This window comes from Oratosquilla oratoria, chromosome 11, assembly GCF_046742065.1.
Source record: "Oratosquilla oratoria isolate Oo_2021 chromosome 11, ASM4674206v1, whole genome shotgun sequence".
NCBI lineage: Eukaryota > Metazoa > Arthropoda > Malacostraca > Stomatopoda > Squillidae > Oratosquilla > Oratosquilla oratoria.
The window spans coordinates 683,886-700,057 of record NC_134787.1 but is presented as its reverse complement, the minus strand read 5'-3'; the positions used below and the strand labels follow the sequence as shown (position 1 = coordinate 700,057).

At 40.1% G+C, this 16,172-nt stretch overlaps 1 protein-coding gene across 1 annotated transcript in view; it reads left to right on the top strand.

Annotated features, from left to right (window-relative positions):
- LOC143029542 (protein dispatched homolog 1-like) overlaps positions 1 to 16,172 on the top strand; it is a 414,630-nt gene that overhangs the window by 378,734 nt on the left and 19,724 nt on the right. Inside the window, exons 11-12 of the mRNA XM_076192201.1 lie at positions 4,632 to 4,785; positions 5,177 to 5,410. Of these exons, the coding sequence (XP_076048316.1) occupies positions 4,632 to 4,785; positions 5,177 to 5,410 (388 nt within the window). The remainder of the gene's footprint in view (positions 1 to 4,631; positions 4,786 to 5,176; positions 5,411 to 16,172) is intronic.

The window sequence follows — 16,172 nt, the reverse complement described above, 5'->3', positions numbered from 1 at the left end:
TCAACTTGACAGGATCACCCATACCTAACTGCATTCGTGGGTAAGCTTTTTGTTTAATTCCACAAGAAAGAAAAGAATCCAACAGGTATAAATCCCACCAGATAGGAAAGTGTGTTATGCCTGAAGGCAAAATAGGACTGGAGGAACTGGGTAGGATGGTAGATATAAGAGAAGGATAGGAGATGATCATATACAATAAACCAGTGGCTCCTTACATAGAGCTGGGAATAATTGTCAAAGGAAGATGTCAGTCCAGAGGGAAAGGTAAGAATTTTTCTAGGTATATATGAAATTGAATTAATCAATTTATTGCCCCAGGGCTCTCTTGCAAGAGACCTAAGGCTTTCATATAACTGGCAATGGCCATTGGACAGTCTGACAATTCAGGGAAGAAATATTGTATTGTTGTCTAAGAATAGTATAAAATGAGGTGCTCAGTGTCCTCTATGTGATGGTTGAACATAAGAACATAAGAATAAAGGAGACTGCAAAAGACCATAAGGCCTACACTAGGCAGCTCCGTATCCATCACCACCTGTCATCCCCATCCATAAAGTTGTCTAATCGTTTTTTAAAACAACTGATAGTTTCAGTGCTTACTACATATTTACTAAGTTTATTCCACCCTATTAGTAAACCAATTCTTGCCTATTTCCTTCTTAAATCTAAGTTTGTACATCTAGGGCAGTTTGATTCTGTGGCCAGGCCTATTCTGTGCTAATACTCTCTTAGAGCTAGATTGTCCTGAACATAAGCATAATTATTTGGTTCCTGTTTCTGGTGAGTTGACGTGGCGTAGTTGACGTGGTGGCGATCAGGGAGGATGCTAGAGGTAATCCTGGACAAGGCATTGGCCATTTGGTTATCCTCTCCCTTGATGTACTCGATGTGAATATCAAATTAGGACAGGAATGACAGCTTCTGAGAGACTATTGGTGAGTGGTGGTCAGAGATCCTGTCCAGTGCATGGGTGAGCAGTTTGTGGTCGGTAAGGATGGTAAATGGCCGGCCTTCTAAGTAATAGAGGAAATGCTTTATGGTTGAAAATATGGCTCCCTGTCGAATGCACTATAGCACATTTGAGAAGGGTCCATTTGTTTGGAGAAGAATGCAATCGGATAGAGCTGGCCGTTGACCCTGTGTTGTAGGACTGCACCTATCATTGTGGAGGAGGCGTCGGTGGTAAGGAAGGTGGGGGCATGGGTCACTGGGTAGGACTGGCGGGTGGCCTCTGCAATTGCAACCTTTACCTTTTCCAGAGCCTAAAGACAGTTAATGACAGAGTTTAGGAAGGTATATGATAGGTGGAAGTTGAAAGTAAATAGGGTAAATGCAAGGTGATGAAATATATTAGACAAGGGTGATGGTGAATTGGAGTTAGGGCTTAAAGGAGAGAAGTTAGATGAGGTAGATATTTTTAATTATTTGGGGTCACATGTATCAGGGAATGGAGGAGTGGGAGGTAAACTATAGAGTGAGGGAAGTAAATCTCTTAGGGGATGCAAAGAGAAGAATATATGAAGGGGTGATTGTCGCTATGAGACAGTATGGGGTAGAGGCTTAGAATTTAAGGAAAGGAGAAAGGAGACATTTAGATATATTTGAGAAATATGGTCGGGGCTACAAGGATGGATAGAGTAAGAAGTAAAGAGGTGAGGTAGAGATCAGGGGAGGAAAGGGATCTCGGAGATATTGCTGATGAAAGTATACTGGGATGGTTTGGACATATGAAAAGAATAAGTGAAGAAAGACTAGCATAAAGTGTGTGCAAGGCAGAGGTGGATGGAGTAAACTTGAGGGGAAGACTAAGAATGAGATGGATGGATGGGGTGAAGGGGGCCTTGGGTAAAAGGGGAATGTCTATTGAGCAGGGAAGGGAGAAGACAAAAGATGGCCCAAAGGGATTTCTCCTCATTTTCTCTATTTTTTGCATCAGGGGACAAGAAGGGAGGGTCACCATTTAAATGAAGTGATGGAACCCTGCTGTTGATATGCTGTGTCTTGTTGCATTGGTTTTGATCTGGGCAGTAGGTGGGAGATAGGGATGACCCTTCATCTATGAGGAGCTAAGATAGAGGGGAGTTAAATGGATGACAGAACAGCATGGATAGGGTGGGTACATGTGTAGCTACCTTCCTGAAAGGGGGAAGAAACCTTTGGTATATAGATAAATAAATTGGTCTGTGAGCCAGAGTCACACATCATTCATCTTTGAGTAAATTCTTTATTCTTAAAGGAATGGTGAGATGTTTTTATATTATTGTTATCTCTCCTTTATGCCATCACCTTAAGTCCACTGTTTACCTGCTGTATGACTCTTCCTTCTCTGATCACCCATGTTAGTGTCGAATGAAACAAATCTAAAATGAAAGGAAGAGTCGGAGTTTGGGAGCATAGTGGGTAGAGTGTCTAGAGTGGTGAGAGAGAGAGGAATGAAAGGAGAGACCCTATTGAAGATACTGTGGGTGATTGTGAAATTGGTGTGAGAAATATGGGCTTTTGTGAGTGCATATGGCGATTGATAGTGAGAAAACTAAAGAGGAGAGGGAAGCATTTTGGATTTATTTAAATGAGTGTGAAGAGAGTTCTGGGAAAAATGTAAAAGTAATGGTGTCAAGGGGTCTAAATTCTAGAGTAGGAGATGCTCTGATAGATGAAGTAGTAGGGAGGTATGGGAGTAGGAGGAAGGAACTATAGCAGAGAGATTTTAGAGATATGTGTTAAAAAGGGAATGATGTTAACACAGTGTTTGGCAAGGGAGACATGCATGAATATACATTGGACAGGATGGTAGGTGGGAGGATAGTCATGATGGTATTGATAGACAATGTACTATTACCCAGAAGAAGGATTTGAAGAATTCTGAACATGAATGTATACCATGGGCTGGTAGAAAAGAAATTTGAAATGGAGGTAAAGTGGAGAAGTTTTCTCCCGTACCCCAGGGGCTGAAGAGGCTCCCTTCACCTGGGGACAGTAAAGCAACCTTAGTAATAGAAGAGGATGTGGAGCACAGATTAGAATATACTTATAATTCAATTTCAATCATTTTATTCAATCCTAAATGTTTGTTTGGGTCTGCAAGGAGTAAAGATTATCTCGATTCATGAAACCCAGTGGTCATTGAAATAATCTAATCTAGTCCTGGCTAACACCTGACAATTTGCTTATCATAGAGGAATTTGTGGGCTTAATGGTTTAAACATACAACAAGTTCAGGGACTATACTATAGTGTTCTTCATACTTTGGCAGCATTGCAGATTTTTTCATCAACCTTCAAAGTACAGAAACATTATTATTGTCCTGTGTCAGAAAACAAATGTGATTTTACTAAGCTATTTTTCATAGAGTAGATTTTTGCAGGTAAGTTATTTTGTGCCATATTCACCATAAAACCTTCATATATAGTCTTATTAAAATAGTTGCCTGAACTTGCAGTTGTAGATATGCTTAACCAAAGTATAAATGATTAATAGTAAAAATAGTTTAACATCTGTTTAAAGAAAATCTGAAAGCAAGGTTCATTTGAAGGCAAACAATTAACTATTTCTTGAATCTAATAGATGCTGTCACACAGAATAACATTTTTCTTTGTGATAATGCTGTTTTCCATGTCTCATTTTCTAATATAATGTAAAATCATTATACATGCCATTGGGGATATGTGAACCTGTTGCATACATAATGACTGGTTAGCAGTTCTTGGGCACCATAACAGACAACCAGAATTAACTTGACTGATCACAATCACCATCACAAATATGATCTAAGTTCATTCCCATAATTCCACACCTTACTAAATAATTTTTACTTGGAACCACCAATCAATCACCAGACATGTAGCAGGCTCATGTCTTGTCAGTGGTATTGTCCATAGGGTGTAAACAGAAGACATTAGAACATCATATATATTTGACCTTAAAATAACCACATAATAGAGCTGTTGTGATTACATGAAGTAGACTGTGCTGAAAACAAATATTGGTGAATGTGGACCTTTGTGACAGTTTGTATTGGTTGTCAAGATTTCTACATGGTTGACTTGCTTGTACAGTATGGATGACATGGTAACAATACATGTGTGTTTGCATGTAAATATGAAATGATGTGATTATATTATTAATTTCTATTAGTATTTACAGATCCTCATTCTGTGAACACATAAGTACTATTGCCATATAAACCACATCTCATGATTCACTGAACCACATAAAAATTTTGTCAACAGTACATGCAGTATACTGATGCAGCAGTAAACCATGTGGCATGTCTTGGTATTATGCCACCTGTACTGAGTGCCTTCCAGTGTGCCTGCCGGCTCCCCATATGTCAAACACTGGATTTCATTCTTAAATGGTACAAAAGCATTGGGGTTGCACCACCCTATAACTTTAAAATCAGTTTATAAAACAGTTGCTTGATGTGCCTAGATGGACACATTACAAAATGCCTAAACAGTTTCATAAATCATTTACATGCCACCTGTGTAATTAACAGGACATAAGTCCCTAAAATGATGGGGATAAACAATCCTAATGCCATAGTAAGGTCTAAGGATACAGACCATCTGTTGCACCCCTCCCCCCCCAGTGTAGTGAGCTTGTAGGTGCATTGCAGACCCCTGTTGCAGGTGTCGCCAAGGAAGCATGCAAGCAGCGTGGAGTTGACCATGCTATTCCTGCCCTTTGCGCGTAGCTCAGCAGCACTGCCCTTCTATCAAGTCGTGACGCACACCAAGGACAGCCTCACTGTCGACAACGTGACGGTAGTGGCAATGGACCTTGGTACGGTAACAGCCTCATCCTCCCTGCCTGAAGGCCAATTCTAGGGCAGGGCCAGTGGACTAGCAGGCTGACCAGGCCTTAGGTAGTCACTGACCCTCCCCAGCTGGCCAAGGATACATGTAGATATCTTTATTTGTTTATTTATTTATTTATTTATTTTATTTCACTCTCATAGTTGTTGTTAATGTCCTACCATACGTAGAGTATTCTTGGTTACATTAACTCTTAGCATCATAGTAGCTTGGAAAAAAGTATTCACCCCACATGTACAAAGTAAATCAGCCTCTCACAAGACGAGCAGTCCTTGCATGTCATCACCTACTTCTTTCTTCTCTTCCTTCTCTTCCTTATGTCCACTTCTGCACCTTGACACCCTTTCACATTCCTTCAGGTCTGAAGAACATCCTGTTTGATGAGCATCTGATCAACGACACAATCCTGCTGGCCATCGGGGGCAGTGTTGTGGTTCTCCTCATCTGGTGCTATTCAGGGTCGCTGTTCATCACTACCGTCACCATCACAGCCGTCGCTTGCTCCATCATCATCGCCTACTTCCTCTACATCTTCATCTTCGAGATCACATTCTTCCCTTTCATGAATGTCCTCACCCTCATCATTGCCATTGGTAGGTTTCGTAAAAGCTAAGGCAAGTTTACAGATAAAAATTGTACCTTAGCACAAGATCTTCAAATGGAAAGGAATGTCAGTTAGAATTGGGAAATGTTTTAGTTTCATTTTTGTTATCACATAATGTAGAGAATAAACTTGATTTATGATACTTTTAGATACAGAAATGACATTATAGTGTTGCATGTAATATATATATAAGTGTGTGTGTGTATTTACCTAGTTGTATTTTACGGGAAGGGGAGCTATGCTCGTGGTGTCCTCTCTTCATATCTCGTTTTATCTAGACTGTTTTTAAATTCATGTATCGTTTTTGCACACACCACATTCTCATCTAACTTGTACCAAACGTCTATTACCCTATGGGGAAAGCTGTTCTTTTTCAGGTCTCTTCTATAACTGTCTTTCTTGATTTTCTTTCCGTGTCCTCTTATATCTCTACTATTCCATTTTATTAGATGCTCTCTATCAATAGTTTCTATACCTTTCATGATTCTATAAATAGTTATCAAGTCTCCTCTCTCTCTTCTTTGCTCTAATGTCTGTAGCTCAAGTTTTACTAATCTCTCTTCATATGATAGTTCTGAGAGCATTGGTGCTAATTTCGTAATTGCTCTTTGTATTCTTTCAAGTTTTGTTATACTTTTTTTTGTACTTGGTGACCACGTTGCCGCTGCATACTCCAATCTTGGTCTTATCAAAGTGACCAGTATTTTCTTCACCATTTGTTTGTCCAGGTATGTAAATACCACTTTGATTGTTCTTATTAAATTGTTTCTCCAAAAATTTGTTTATATGTTTCTCAGGTGACATATTATTCATAATAATGACTCCCAGGTCCTTCTCATTTTCTACTTTTTTAATTTCTTCCTCTCCCAATTTATATGATCCCACTATTCTTTTTTTACTTCTTCCAAATTCCATTATACTGCACTTCTTAATATTGAATTCCATCTCCCAATTCCTACTCCATTCCCATACTTTATTGGGATCACTCTGTAGCGACTCACTATCTTCTACAATGTTCACTTTTTTCAACAATTTTGCATTGTCCGCAAAGAAGCTGATATAACTTTCAATTCCTTTATCCATATCATTAATATGTATAGCAAACATTATTGGGGCCAAAATTGTTCCTTGTGGAACTCCACTAATCACTTCATCCCAGTTAGAGTGTTTGTCTCTTATCACCACTCTCATTTTCCTTTCATGCAACAAGTCTTCCATCCACTTCAGCAGTTTGCCCTATATTCCTCCTGCAGTTTCTAATTTCTTTAGCAATTTCTTATGTGGCACTTAATCAAAAGCTTTTTTCAGGTCTAGAAATGCACAATCAGCCCATCCATCTCTTTCTTGTATTACATCTATTAGCCTTGAATAGAAGCACATTAAGTTTGTGATGCATGATTGTCCTTGTCTAAAGCCAAATTGCTTTGGATTTAGTATGTTTTTTTTTTTTTAAATACCTTACCCATCTAATTTTGATCATTCTTTCACAAATTTTAGCTATTGTACTTGTAAGAGAGACTGGTCTATAGTTAGTAGGGTCTTCCTTGTTTCCTCCTTTATATATTGGCACTATATTTCCTCTTTTCCAATCTTTTGGAACTTTTCCTTCTTTCAATGAGCTGCTTATTAGACTATGTATTTTGGCTGTTAGTTCATTCCTGCATTCTCTCAAAATCCAGTTTGCCATTTCATCTGGTCCATGCAATTTTCTGACATCGAGATTACTCGAGTGATTCATTATTTCATTCCTTGTTACTTCTATCTCTTTCATAGGGGGGCTTTCTCCTCCCACTCGATATCTCTAGGTTGTATGTTCTCCCTCGTAAACACTGATTTAATTTCTGCCATTTCTATTTCCTCTGTGTATTCAACTCCTCCTTGTTGTAGTTTCTCTAATTCTTGTTTGTTTTTCAGTTTGTTATTAACAAATCTGTAAAATAGTTTCACTTGATCTTTACATTTTTTTATGGCATCTTTTTCGTATTTTCTCTTTTCTTCTCTGCACACTTCTGCATATTCATTTCTATAACTAGTATATATTTTCCATTTTTCAGGTCTTTTGTCTTTTTTCCATTTTATCCAAGCTTTATCCCTTTTGTTTTTTAACTCCCTACATCTTTTGTTGTACCAACACTTTACATGTCCTTTTTCTTGTTTTTGTCTTGGAACACACTTTTCCACTCCTTTATAAATTTTTGTCAAAATATTCCATTTCTCTTCTGCTGTTTCCTCTTTGTGTATCCTCTCCCAGTCTGTTTTTTTTTTAATTCTCTTATTCTATATAAAAAAAATTCATACCTCAAGTTTCCCTTTCTATATTGTTCAGTTTTTTCCGTGTGTTTTTCCTCATTTAGTTCTAGTTCAACCAATATGTGGTTACTTTTACTTATTGGTGTCTTATATTCAATCTTGTCCACTATTTCGGGTTCTGATGTGATTATTAGGTCCTGTCTCAATGGTTCTTCCTCATTTCTATACCTAGTATTCTCTTGTACCCATTGCATCATTGTATGTTCTATAATCATGTCAAGTAGTACATTTCCCCATAGGTCATCTCCACCCTTCACTGTCATCTCTTCCCAGCAGATTTCTTTAAATTAAAGTCACCCATTATAACTATTCTTCCTCCATCTTCTATTATATCATTTAGTGTTATCCTTGTGTCTTCTAACATATTCGTGTGTTCTCTCTCTTCCCACGAAGCTGTTTTAGGAGCCACATAATTTACTACAAACTTCCTGCTCTTCCCATCCCTGTCCTCCACTTCCATCATAATCATCTCTATTCTTTCCATATGAGACATTCCTCACATTTATATCCTTCTTAGTCAGGAACATAACTCCACCCCCTTGTTTTACCTCTCTGTTTCTAATCCAATAATTATATACACTATGTCCTATACTGTTGGGTGGTAGTAGACCTTTCAATTTTGTCTCTACAATTCCCATTATGTCCTGTTCTTTATCCTTCAGGTAATCATTCAGTTTGTTTAAACCTGTTATTAATCCATCTGTATTTGTGTAAGACACTTTTAATTTTCTGCTACTTCCATCGTGTTTTCTGTTCCCTTTCCATTTTTCTCTGCTATGAACCATTTCCTCACTTTCATATCCACTACTCTCCAATAGAATTTCTCTTTTTCTGACTCTGCTCTTTTCTTGTTTTTTTCCTTAGCTTTTAGTCATTTTGTTTTCTCATCCTCCCTTTCCTCTTTATTCATTTCTCTTCTTATTCATTCCTGTTTATATTGATCACTGTTTGCTAGTTTCTCTGTTTTTGCTAAGATATTCTCTACTGTCGTTTGTGACCTGAATTTAACCTTAATTGGTCTGGTCTTATCTGTATTGTATTTTCCTATTCTATATATTTCTTTAATTTCTTTCCCTGTTTCTTGTTCATCCTCTTGAATCTATTTCTAATATCTTGTTTACCTTTTCCTTCTCTTTTACTCCTGTGGTCCTATTTGGATTATGCTTCTCTTTCATCCCTAATATAATTATACATTTCTTTTTGTCCACTAAGTCTCTTACTATATTGTCCTTCTCTCCCATCACTTTAATAACTGTGTCCTTAGTTTGTTCTTTGATGTGTTGTGTCACTATATCTCTTAAATACAATTTTGTTGTTCTCTTGGAGGAGATAGGTAAACAGGTAGTGGAGTGGAAGGAGGTTTCCTCAAGGATAATGTGGATGAAGGTGAAACTGGGAAAGGAGATGTGGGTCTTTGTAAGTGCATATGGGCCTGGCAGTGAGAAGAGCGTGGAAGAAAGGGAGGCCTTTTGGATAGATTTAAATGAGTGCATAGAGGGTTTAGGAAGAAATGTCAATGTAATAGTACTGGGAGACCTTAATGCTAGGGTGGGAAATGGTCCAATCAATGGAGTGGTTGGGAAGTGTGGAGTTCCAGGAAAGAATCGTAGTGGAGAGTTGATGGTGGAAATGTGTCTAGAAAGAGAGTTGATGATAGCAAATACAGTGTTTCGGAAGAAAGTCAAGCATAAGTACACATGGGAGAGGGTGGTGGATGGAAAGGTGGTAGATAGAGCGCTAATGGATTATGTAGTGGTAAATAGGATTATGATAGGAAGAGTTAAGGATGTACATGTGCTAAGGGGAGAGGGTGGGAGAATATCAGATCATTTTTTGGTGGAAGGTAAGCTGAGAGTGGAGGATAGATGGAGAAAGAGGAAAGGGACAAAAGGTAGGGAGGTGCTTAGAGTGAACTCCTTGAATGAAAAGGAAAAGGAGAAGGAGTACGAAAAGAAGCTGAAGGAGGAGTGGGAGGGAATAAAGGATGGAGCAGAGATGGGTGTGGAGGAGGAATGGGGATGGTTCAAGGAGGGAGTCTTAAAGTGTGCAAGGATGGTGTGTGGAACAAGAAGGACAGGGGGAAATAGAAGAAAGGGTAGTGAATGGTGGGATGAGGAAACAAAGAAGGTTGTAGAAGAGAAGAAGCGAGCATTCACAGATTGGTTACAAAAGAGGACGGGGGAGGCATATGAGACGTACAAAGAAAAGAAAAGAGAATTAAAGCAAAAGGTAAAGGAGGCAAAGAGGAGAGCAGATGTGAAATGGGGTAGGAGTATGACAGAAAGTTTTGAAAGTAATAAAAAGATGTTTTGGAAAGGTAATTAAGAGAGGAAGAGGAGGCGAATCAAGTAGGGAAGAAAAGGTAAAAGGTACAGATGGAGAGATGATAATGGAAGAGATGGCAGTAAGGGGAAGATGGGCAAAATATTTTAGGGAGTTGCTAAATGTAAAGGAGGATAGGGAAGGAAAGATAGCTGCAGTGGGAAATGCGAAGCAAATGAGAGTGATGAGTGAGGAGAATGGAGGAGAAATAAGGAAGGATGAGGTGAAGGCAGTTGTAAAGATGATGAAAGCAGGTAAGGCACCTGGTCTGGATGGATGCCATGCAGAATGTCTGAAAAAGGGAGGTTCAGTGATTGTGGACTGGTTGGTGAGGTTATTTAATGTTTGCTGGAGAGAGGGTAGAGTACCGGAGGACTGGAGAAGTGCCTGTATAGTTCCTCTTTACAAGGGAAAAGGGGACAAGTGTGAATGTAGTAGTTTCAGAGGGATTAGCCTGTTAAGTGTAGTAGGGAAGGCTTATGGGAGGATCTTAATTGAGAGGATTAGGAGAGGAACAGAAGGAGTAATTGGTGAGGAACAGTGTGGATTTAGGATGGGTAGAGGTTGTGTAGATCAGATCTTTGTGGAAAGACAGATATGTGAGAAAGCTATAGGAAAGGGGAAGGATGTTTTTTTGGCTTTTATGGATCTGGAAAAGGCTTATGATAGGGTAGACAGAAAGGCACTGTGGGAGGTTATGCAGATTTATGGGATAGGAGGAAAGCTTTTGGGAGCTGTCAAGAGTTTTTATGAGAGTAGTAGAGCTTGTGTCAGGATTAGAAATGAAGAGAGTGAGTGGTTTGAAGTAAAGGTGGGACTTCGTCAAGGATGCGTTATGTCGCCCTGGCTGTTCAACTTATACATGGATGGGGTGGTGCGAGAGGTGAATGCTAGGGTAGTGGGTCAGGGATTGGAGATGGTTAAAGAACATGGAGAAAAGTGGGAGGTGAGCCAGTTGTTGTTTGCGGACGACACTGCGCTTGTGGCAGGGTCAGAGGAGGGATTGAGGAAGCTGGTGGCAGAGTTTGGGAGAGTATGTGATAGAAGAAAGCTAAAGATAAATGTGAGTAAAAGTAAGGTGATGAGATGTACAAGGGGTGAAAGTGGCAGTAGACTGGAAGTGAACATTAAGGGAGAGCGACTGGAGGAAATGGATAGTTTTAGATACTTGGATGCAAGTGTAGCAGGAAAAGGTGGAGTGAAGGTGGAAGTAGAATGTAGATTGAGAGAAGCGAGTAAATGCCTTGGTGGATTAAAAAGTGTAATGAGGAATAGACATTTGGGAATGGATGCGAAGAGGAGACTGTATGAAGGAGTGATTGTGCCAACAGCACTGTATGGGGCAGAAACTTGGAACATAAGAGAAGAAGAGAGAAGGAGTTTGAATGTGTTTGAGATGAGGTGTCTGAGAAGTATGGTGGGGGTTACTAGGCTGGATAAAGTGAGAAATGAGGAGGTGAGGAGGAGAACAGGGGTGAAAAAGGAGCTGGGAGATAGGGTTGATGAAAGAATATTAGGATGGTTTGGACACATGGAAAGAATGAGTGAAGAAAAACTAGTAAAAGAGGTATGGAAGGCAGATGTGGAGGGAGTGAACATGAGGGGACGTCCTAGGATGAGGTGGATGGATGGGGTGAAGGGGGCTTTGGGGAAGAGGGGAATGTCTGTTGAGGAAGGAAGGGAGAGGACGGAAGACAGAGGTGAGTGGAGAATGGTTGTATATGGATGATGTTGTGATTGCATGAGGAGGAATGGGCGGGGGGGTGGGGGGTGGGGTAGTATGTGTGAGTAAATTTTGACGCAGCCCGAAGGGATTTCTCCCCGTCCTCTCCTTATATGCAAGGGGGGACGGAGAGAGGGGGTCGCCGATTAAATGAAGTGGCCTTGCTGTGGATGTGCTGTGTCTTGCGACACTGCTTCTGACCCAGGGCGGTGGGCAGGGTGCAGGGATGACCCGTCATCCAGGAGGTGCTCAGATGAGAGGGAGGGTGGGAGGGGTGTGGAGTGTATTTAGGGATGAAATGGGTGGGAGTGTTTTTATGCCTTTCCCTTTTTGGCTACCTCCCTTGGAAGGGGGAAAAAGCCTTGGTATATGTATGTATGTTTTTCAGAGCCATTTTTCATTTTTTTTTTTTTTTTTTTTTTTTTTTTTTTTTTTTTTTTTTTAAATTTCACCAGAGCCATTTTTTTTAATTACCAGAGCCATTTCTGATACTTCCAGAGCCATGTTTTTGCAGGTTCGATTTCCTTCAAATTATTGGAAGGCTAACTCATTACTCATGTCGGAGCGAGTTTGTATATGTACAGTGTACGTATGCATGTGGTGATGTGGTATTGGGTATGGTGCATTGTACATGTAGTCAGTGCGTTGATTGGGCAGCTAGCTGCATGCAACCAATGAACTTCCCTGCATACAGGTACCATGCAATTCGCAACTAGTGACATTATGTAGCACGATAGTCGTGTAGAGTCTAGTCAACATGAACTAGTATACGCGCGCATGCAGCTGATATGAAGCTAGGTTAGGTAAGCCATTGAACTCTAGCAGCTATACCGTGTACACATATGTACGTACATCAACAAATTAAAGTTGATTGATGTGTTGCATTTATGATATCGATTGATAATGCAATGATTGATCATGGGTAAGTTGTGTTTGCTCTGATCCTTTCATCACTGGTGATGGGATTCAGGGATTGCCAAATGATGGATAATGCATGAAAAACTTTCCCGAGCGAAATCGCTTGTCGCTCCCATGTATTTTTTTCACTGTTTCTCAGATTGGTTACAAAATAGGACGAGGGAGTCATATGAGAGGTACAAAGAAAAGAAAAGAGAATTAAAGCAAAAGGTAAAGGAGGCAAAGAGGAGAGCAGATGTGAAATGGGATAAGAGTATGACAGAAAGTTTTGAAAGTAATAAAAAGATGTTTTGGAAAGAAATTAAGAGAGGAAGAGGAGGTGAATCAATTAGAGAAGAAAAGGTAAAAGGTGCAGATGGAGAGATGATAATGGAAGAGAAGGCAATAAGGGGAAGATGGACAGAATATTTTAGGGAGTTGCTAAATGGGAAAGAAGATAGGGATGGAAAGATATCTGTAGTGGGAAATGCTAAGAAAATGACCATGATGAGTGAGGAAAATGGAGGAGAATTAAGGAAGGATGAAGTGAAGGCAGTTGTAAAGATGATGAAAGCAGGTAAGGCACCTGGTCTGGATGGATGCCATGCAGAATGTCTAAAAAAAGGAGGTACAATGATGGTGGACTGGTTGGTGAGGTTATTTAATGTTTGCTGGAGATAGGGTAGAGTGCCAGAGGACTGGAGGAGTGCCTGTATAGTTCCACTTTACAAGGGAAAAGGGGACAAGTGTGAATGTAGTAGTTTCAGAGGGATTAGCTTGTTAAGTGTAGTTGGGAAGGCTTATGGGAGGATCTTGATTGAGAGGATTAGGAGAGGAACAGAGGGAGTAATTGGTGAGGAACAGTGTGGATTTAGGATGGGTAGAGGTTGTGTAGATCAGATTTTTGTGGTAAGACAGATATGTGAGAAAGCTATAGGAAAGGGGAAGGATGTTTTTTGGGCTTTTATGGATCTGGAAAAGGCTTACGATAGGGTATACAGAAAGGCAGTGTGGGAGGTTTTGTGGATATACGAGATAGGAGGAAAGCTACTAGGAGCTGTCAAGAGTTTTTATTAGGGTAGAGCTTGTGTCAGGATTAGAAATGGAGAGAGTGAGTGGTTCGAGGTAAAGGTGGGACTTCGTCAAGGATGTGTTTTGTCCTGGCTGTTCAACTTATACATGGATGGGGTAGTGCGAGAGGTAAATGCGAGGGTAGTGGGTCAGGGAGTGGAGATGGTCAAAGAAAATGGAGAAAAGTGGGAGGTGAGCCAGTTGTTGTTTGCTGACAACACTGCGCTTGTGGCAGGATCGGAGGAGGGATTGAGGAAGTTGGTGACAGAGTTTGGGAGAGTATGTGATAGAAGAAAGCTGAAGATAAATGTGGGTAAAAGTAAGGTGATGAGATGTACAAGGGGTGAAAGTGGCAGTAGACTGGAAGTGAACATTAAGGGAGAGCGACTGGAGGAAGTGGATAGTTTTAGATACTTGGGGGCAAATGTGGCAGGAAAAGGTGGAGTGAAGGTGGAGGTAGAATGTAGATTGAGAGAAGCGAGTAAATGCCTTGGTGGATTAAAAAGTGTAATGAGGAATAGACATTTGGGAATGGATGCTAAGAGGAGACTGTATGAAGGAGTGATTGTGTCAACAGCACTGTATGGGGCAGAAACATGGAACATAAGAGAAGAAGAGAGAAGGAGTTTGAATGTGTTTGAGATGAGGTGTCTGAGAAGTATGATGGGGGTTACTAGGCTAGATAGAGTGAGAAATGAGGAGGTGAGGAGGAGAACAGGGGTGGAAAGGGAGCTAGGAGATAGGGTTGATGAAAGAGTATTAGGATGGTTTGGACACATGGAAAGAATGAGTGAAGAAAGACTAGTAAAAGAGGTATGGAAGGCAGATGTGGAAGGAGTGAACATGAGGGGACGTCCTAGGATGAGGTGGATGGATGGGGTGAAGGGGGCTTTGGGGAAGAGGGGAATGTCTGTTGAGGAAGGACGGGAGAGGACAGAAGACGGGTGAATGGAGAATGGTTGTATATGGATGATGTTGTGATGCATGAGGTGGAATGGGCGGGGGGATGGGGGTGAAGTAGTATGTGTGAGCAAAATTTGACGCAGCCCGAAGGGATTTCTCCACGTCGTCTTTTATGCATGAGGAGACGGAGAGGGGGGGTCGCAGATTTAATGAAGCGGCCTTGCTGTGGATGTGCTGTGTCCTGCAACACTGCTTCTGACTCAGGGCAGTGGACAAGGTGCAGGCATGACCCGTCATCCAAGAGGCGCTAAGATAAGAGGAAGGGTGGAGGGGTGTGGAGTGTATTCAGGGATGGAATGGGTGGGAATGATTTTATGCCTTTTCCTTTTTGGCTACCTCCCTTGTAAGGGGAAAAAAAGCCTTGGTATATGTATGTATGTATCAATGTGTCCTTTGTACTTTCGTTCATTTGTTCTTTGACTATTTCTTTAAATAGTATTTTTTGGTTTTCTTTGTCTTTCATTTTGTTTTTGATTTCCATCATGTTTGATTTTTTCACGTTTTCATCAACTTTGCCTGCCTCTATTAATATCTTTTCATTAACTTCCCTCAACAAATTTTCATTTATGTTTATGTCTTCATTTTTCATCTTTTCATTACAACTTTTTATTTTAGCCAGTTCCTTTTTCATTTGTTCCAGTTCCCTAGCGAATAGAGCTTTTTTTTTGTCAATTCACTCACTTCTTTGTATAATTGGTTATGTTCCCTTTTCCATTCAACAATATCCCTTTTCATTTCAAATATTTCTTGGTTTATTAGTATGTTTTTGAGGTCGATACCTCTTTCTGTTCTGAATCCATGGAATGATTCGTCTTCATATCTGGGACTTTCTATGTTACATATTTTCTTTCTAACCACTCCCAAAGGCGTTTCATACTTACTCATATCTAATCTTCTTTTGGTTGTCTCTGCGTATGTCGGTTTATCATCCATTTCCCTTCTTTTTTCTATTCTTGTTAAACTTAAATCACTTTGCTACATCATGGTACCACTCGTCATTGCCCCCTTCAGATTTGTTTACAACTAGTTAAATTGCCAATTTTCGGTCGAAGAATCTAGATTTAGCATTAGCTCGCGGAGCATTCTCAGGCACATTCAATTCATTCAATTGTCACTGTGTGACAGCCGATGCTGTGCATGAGAATTTGACTCATACTGAAGTGGTTAATGGTCTATATAGTAGTATCTAAAGGAATGATAGGAAGAGTTCTGGATGTCCGTGTTCTTTGGGAAGAGAGTGGGGGGAATGTCACTTGACTTTTTTTGGAATAGGGGAGATTGAGAGTAAAGCGTAGGTGGAAAAAGATTAGAATTATTCCAACCATTCAATAGTATCCAGCATACTGACAACTCTAGCACCTAAATTAAGTAGCACTGCAGTGCTGGCAAAAGCATAGAGTAGCTATATCCTTTTTTTTTTTTTTTTTTTTATCTTTTTAGGAATTTTTGGCCTCAAATGGCAGAA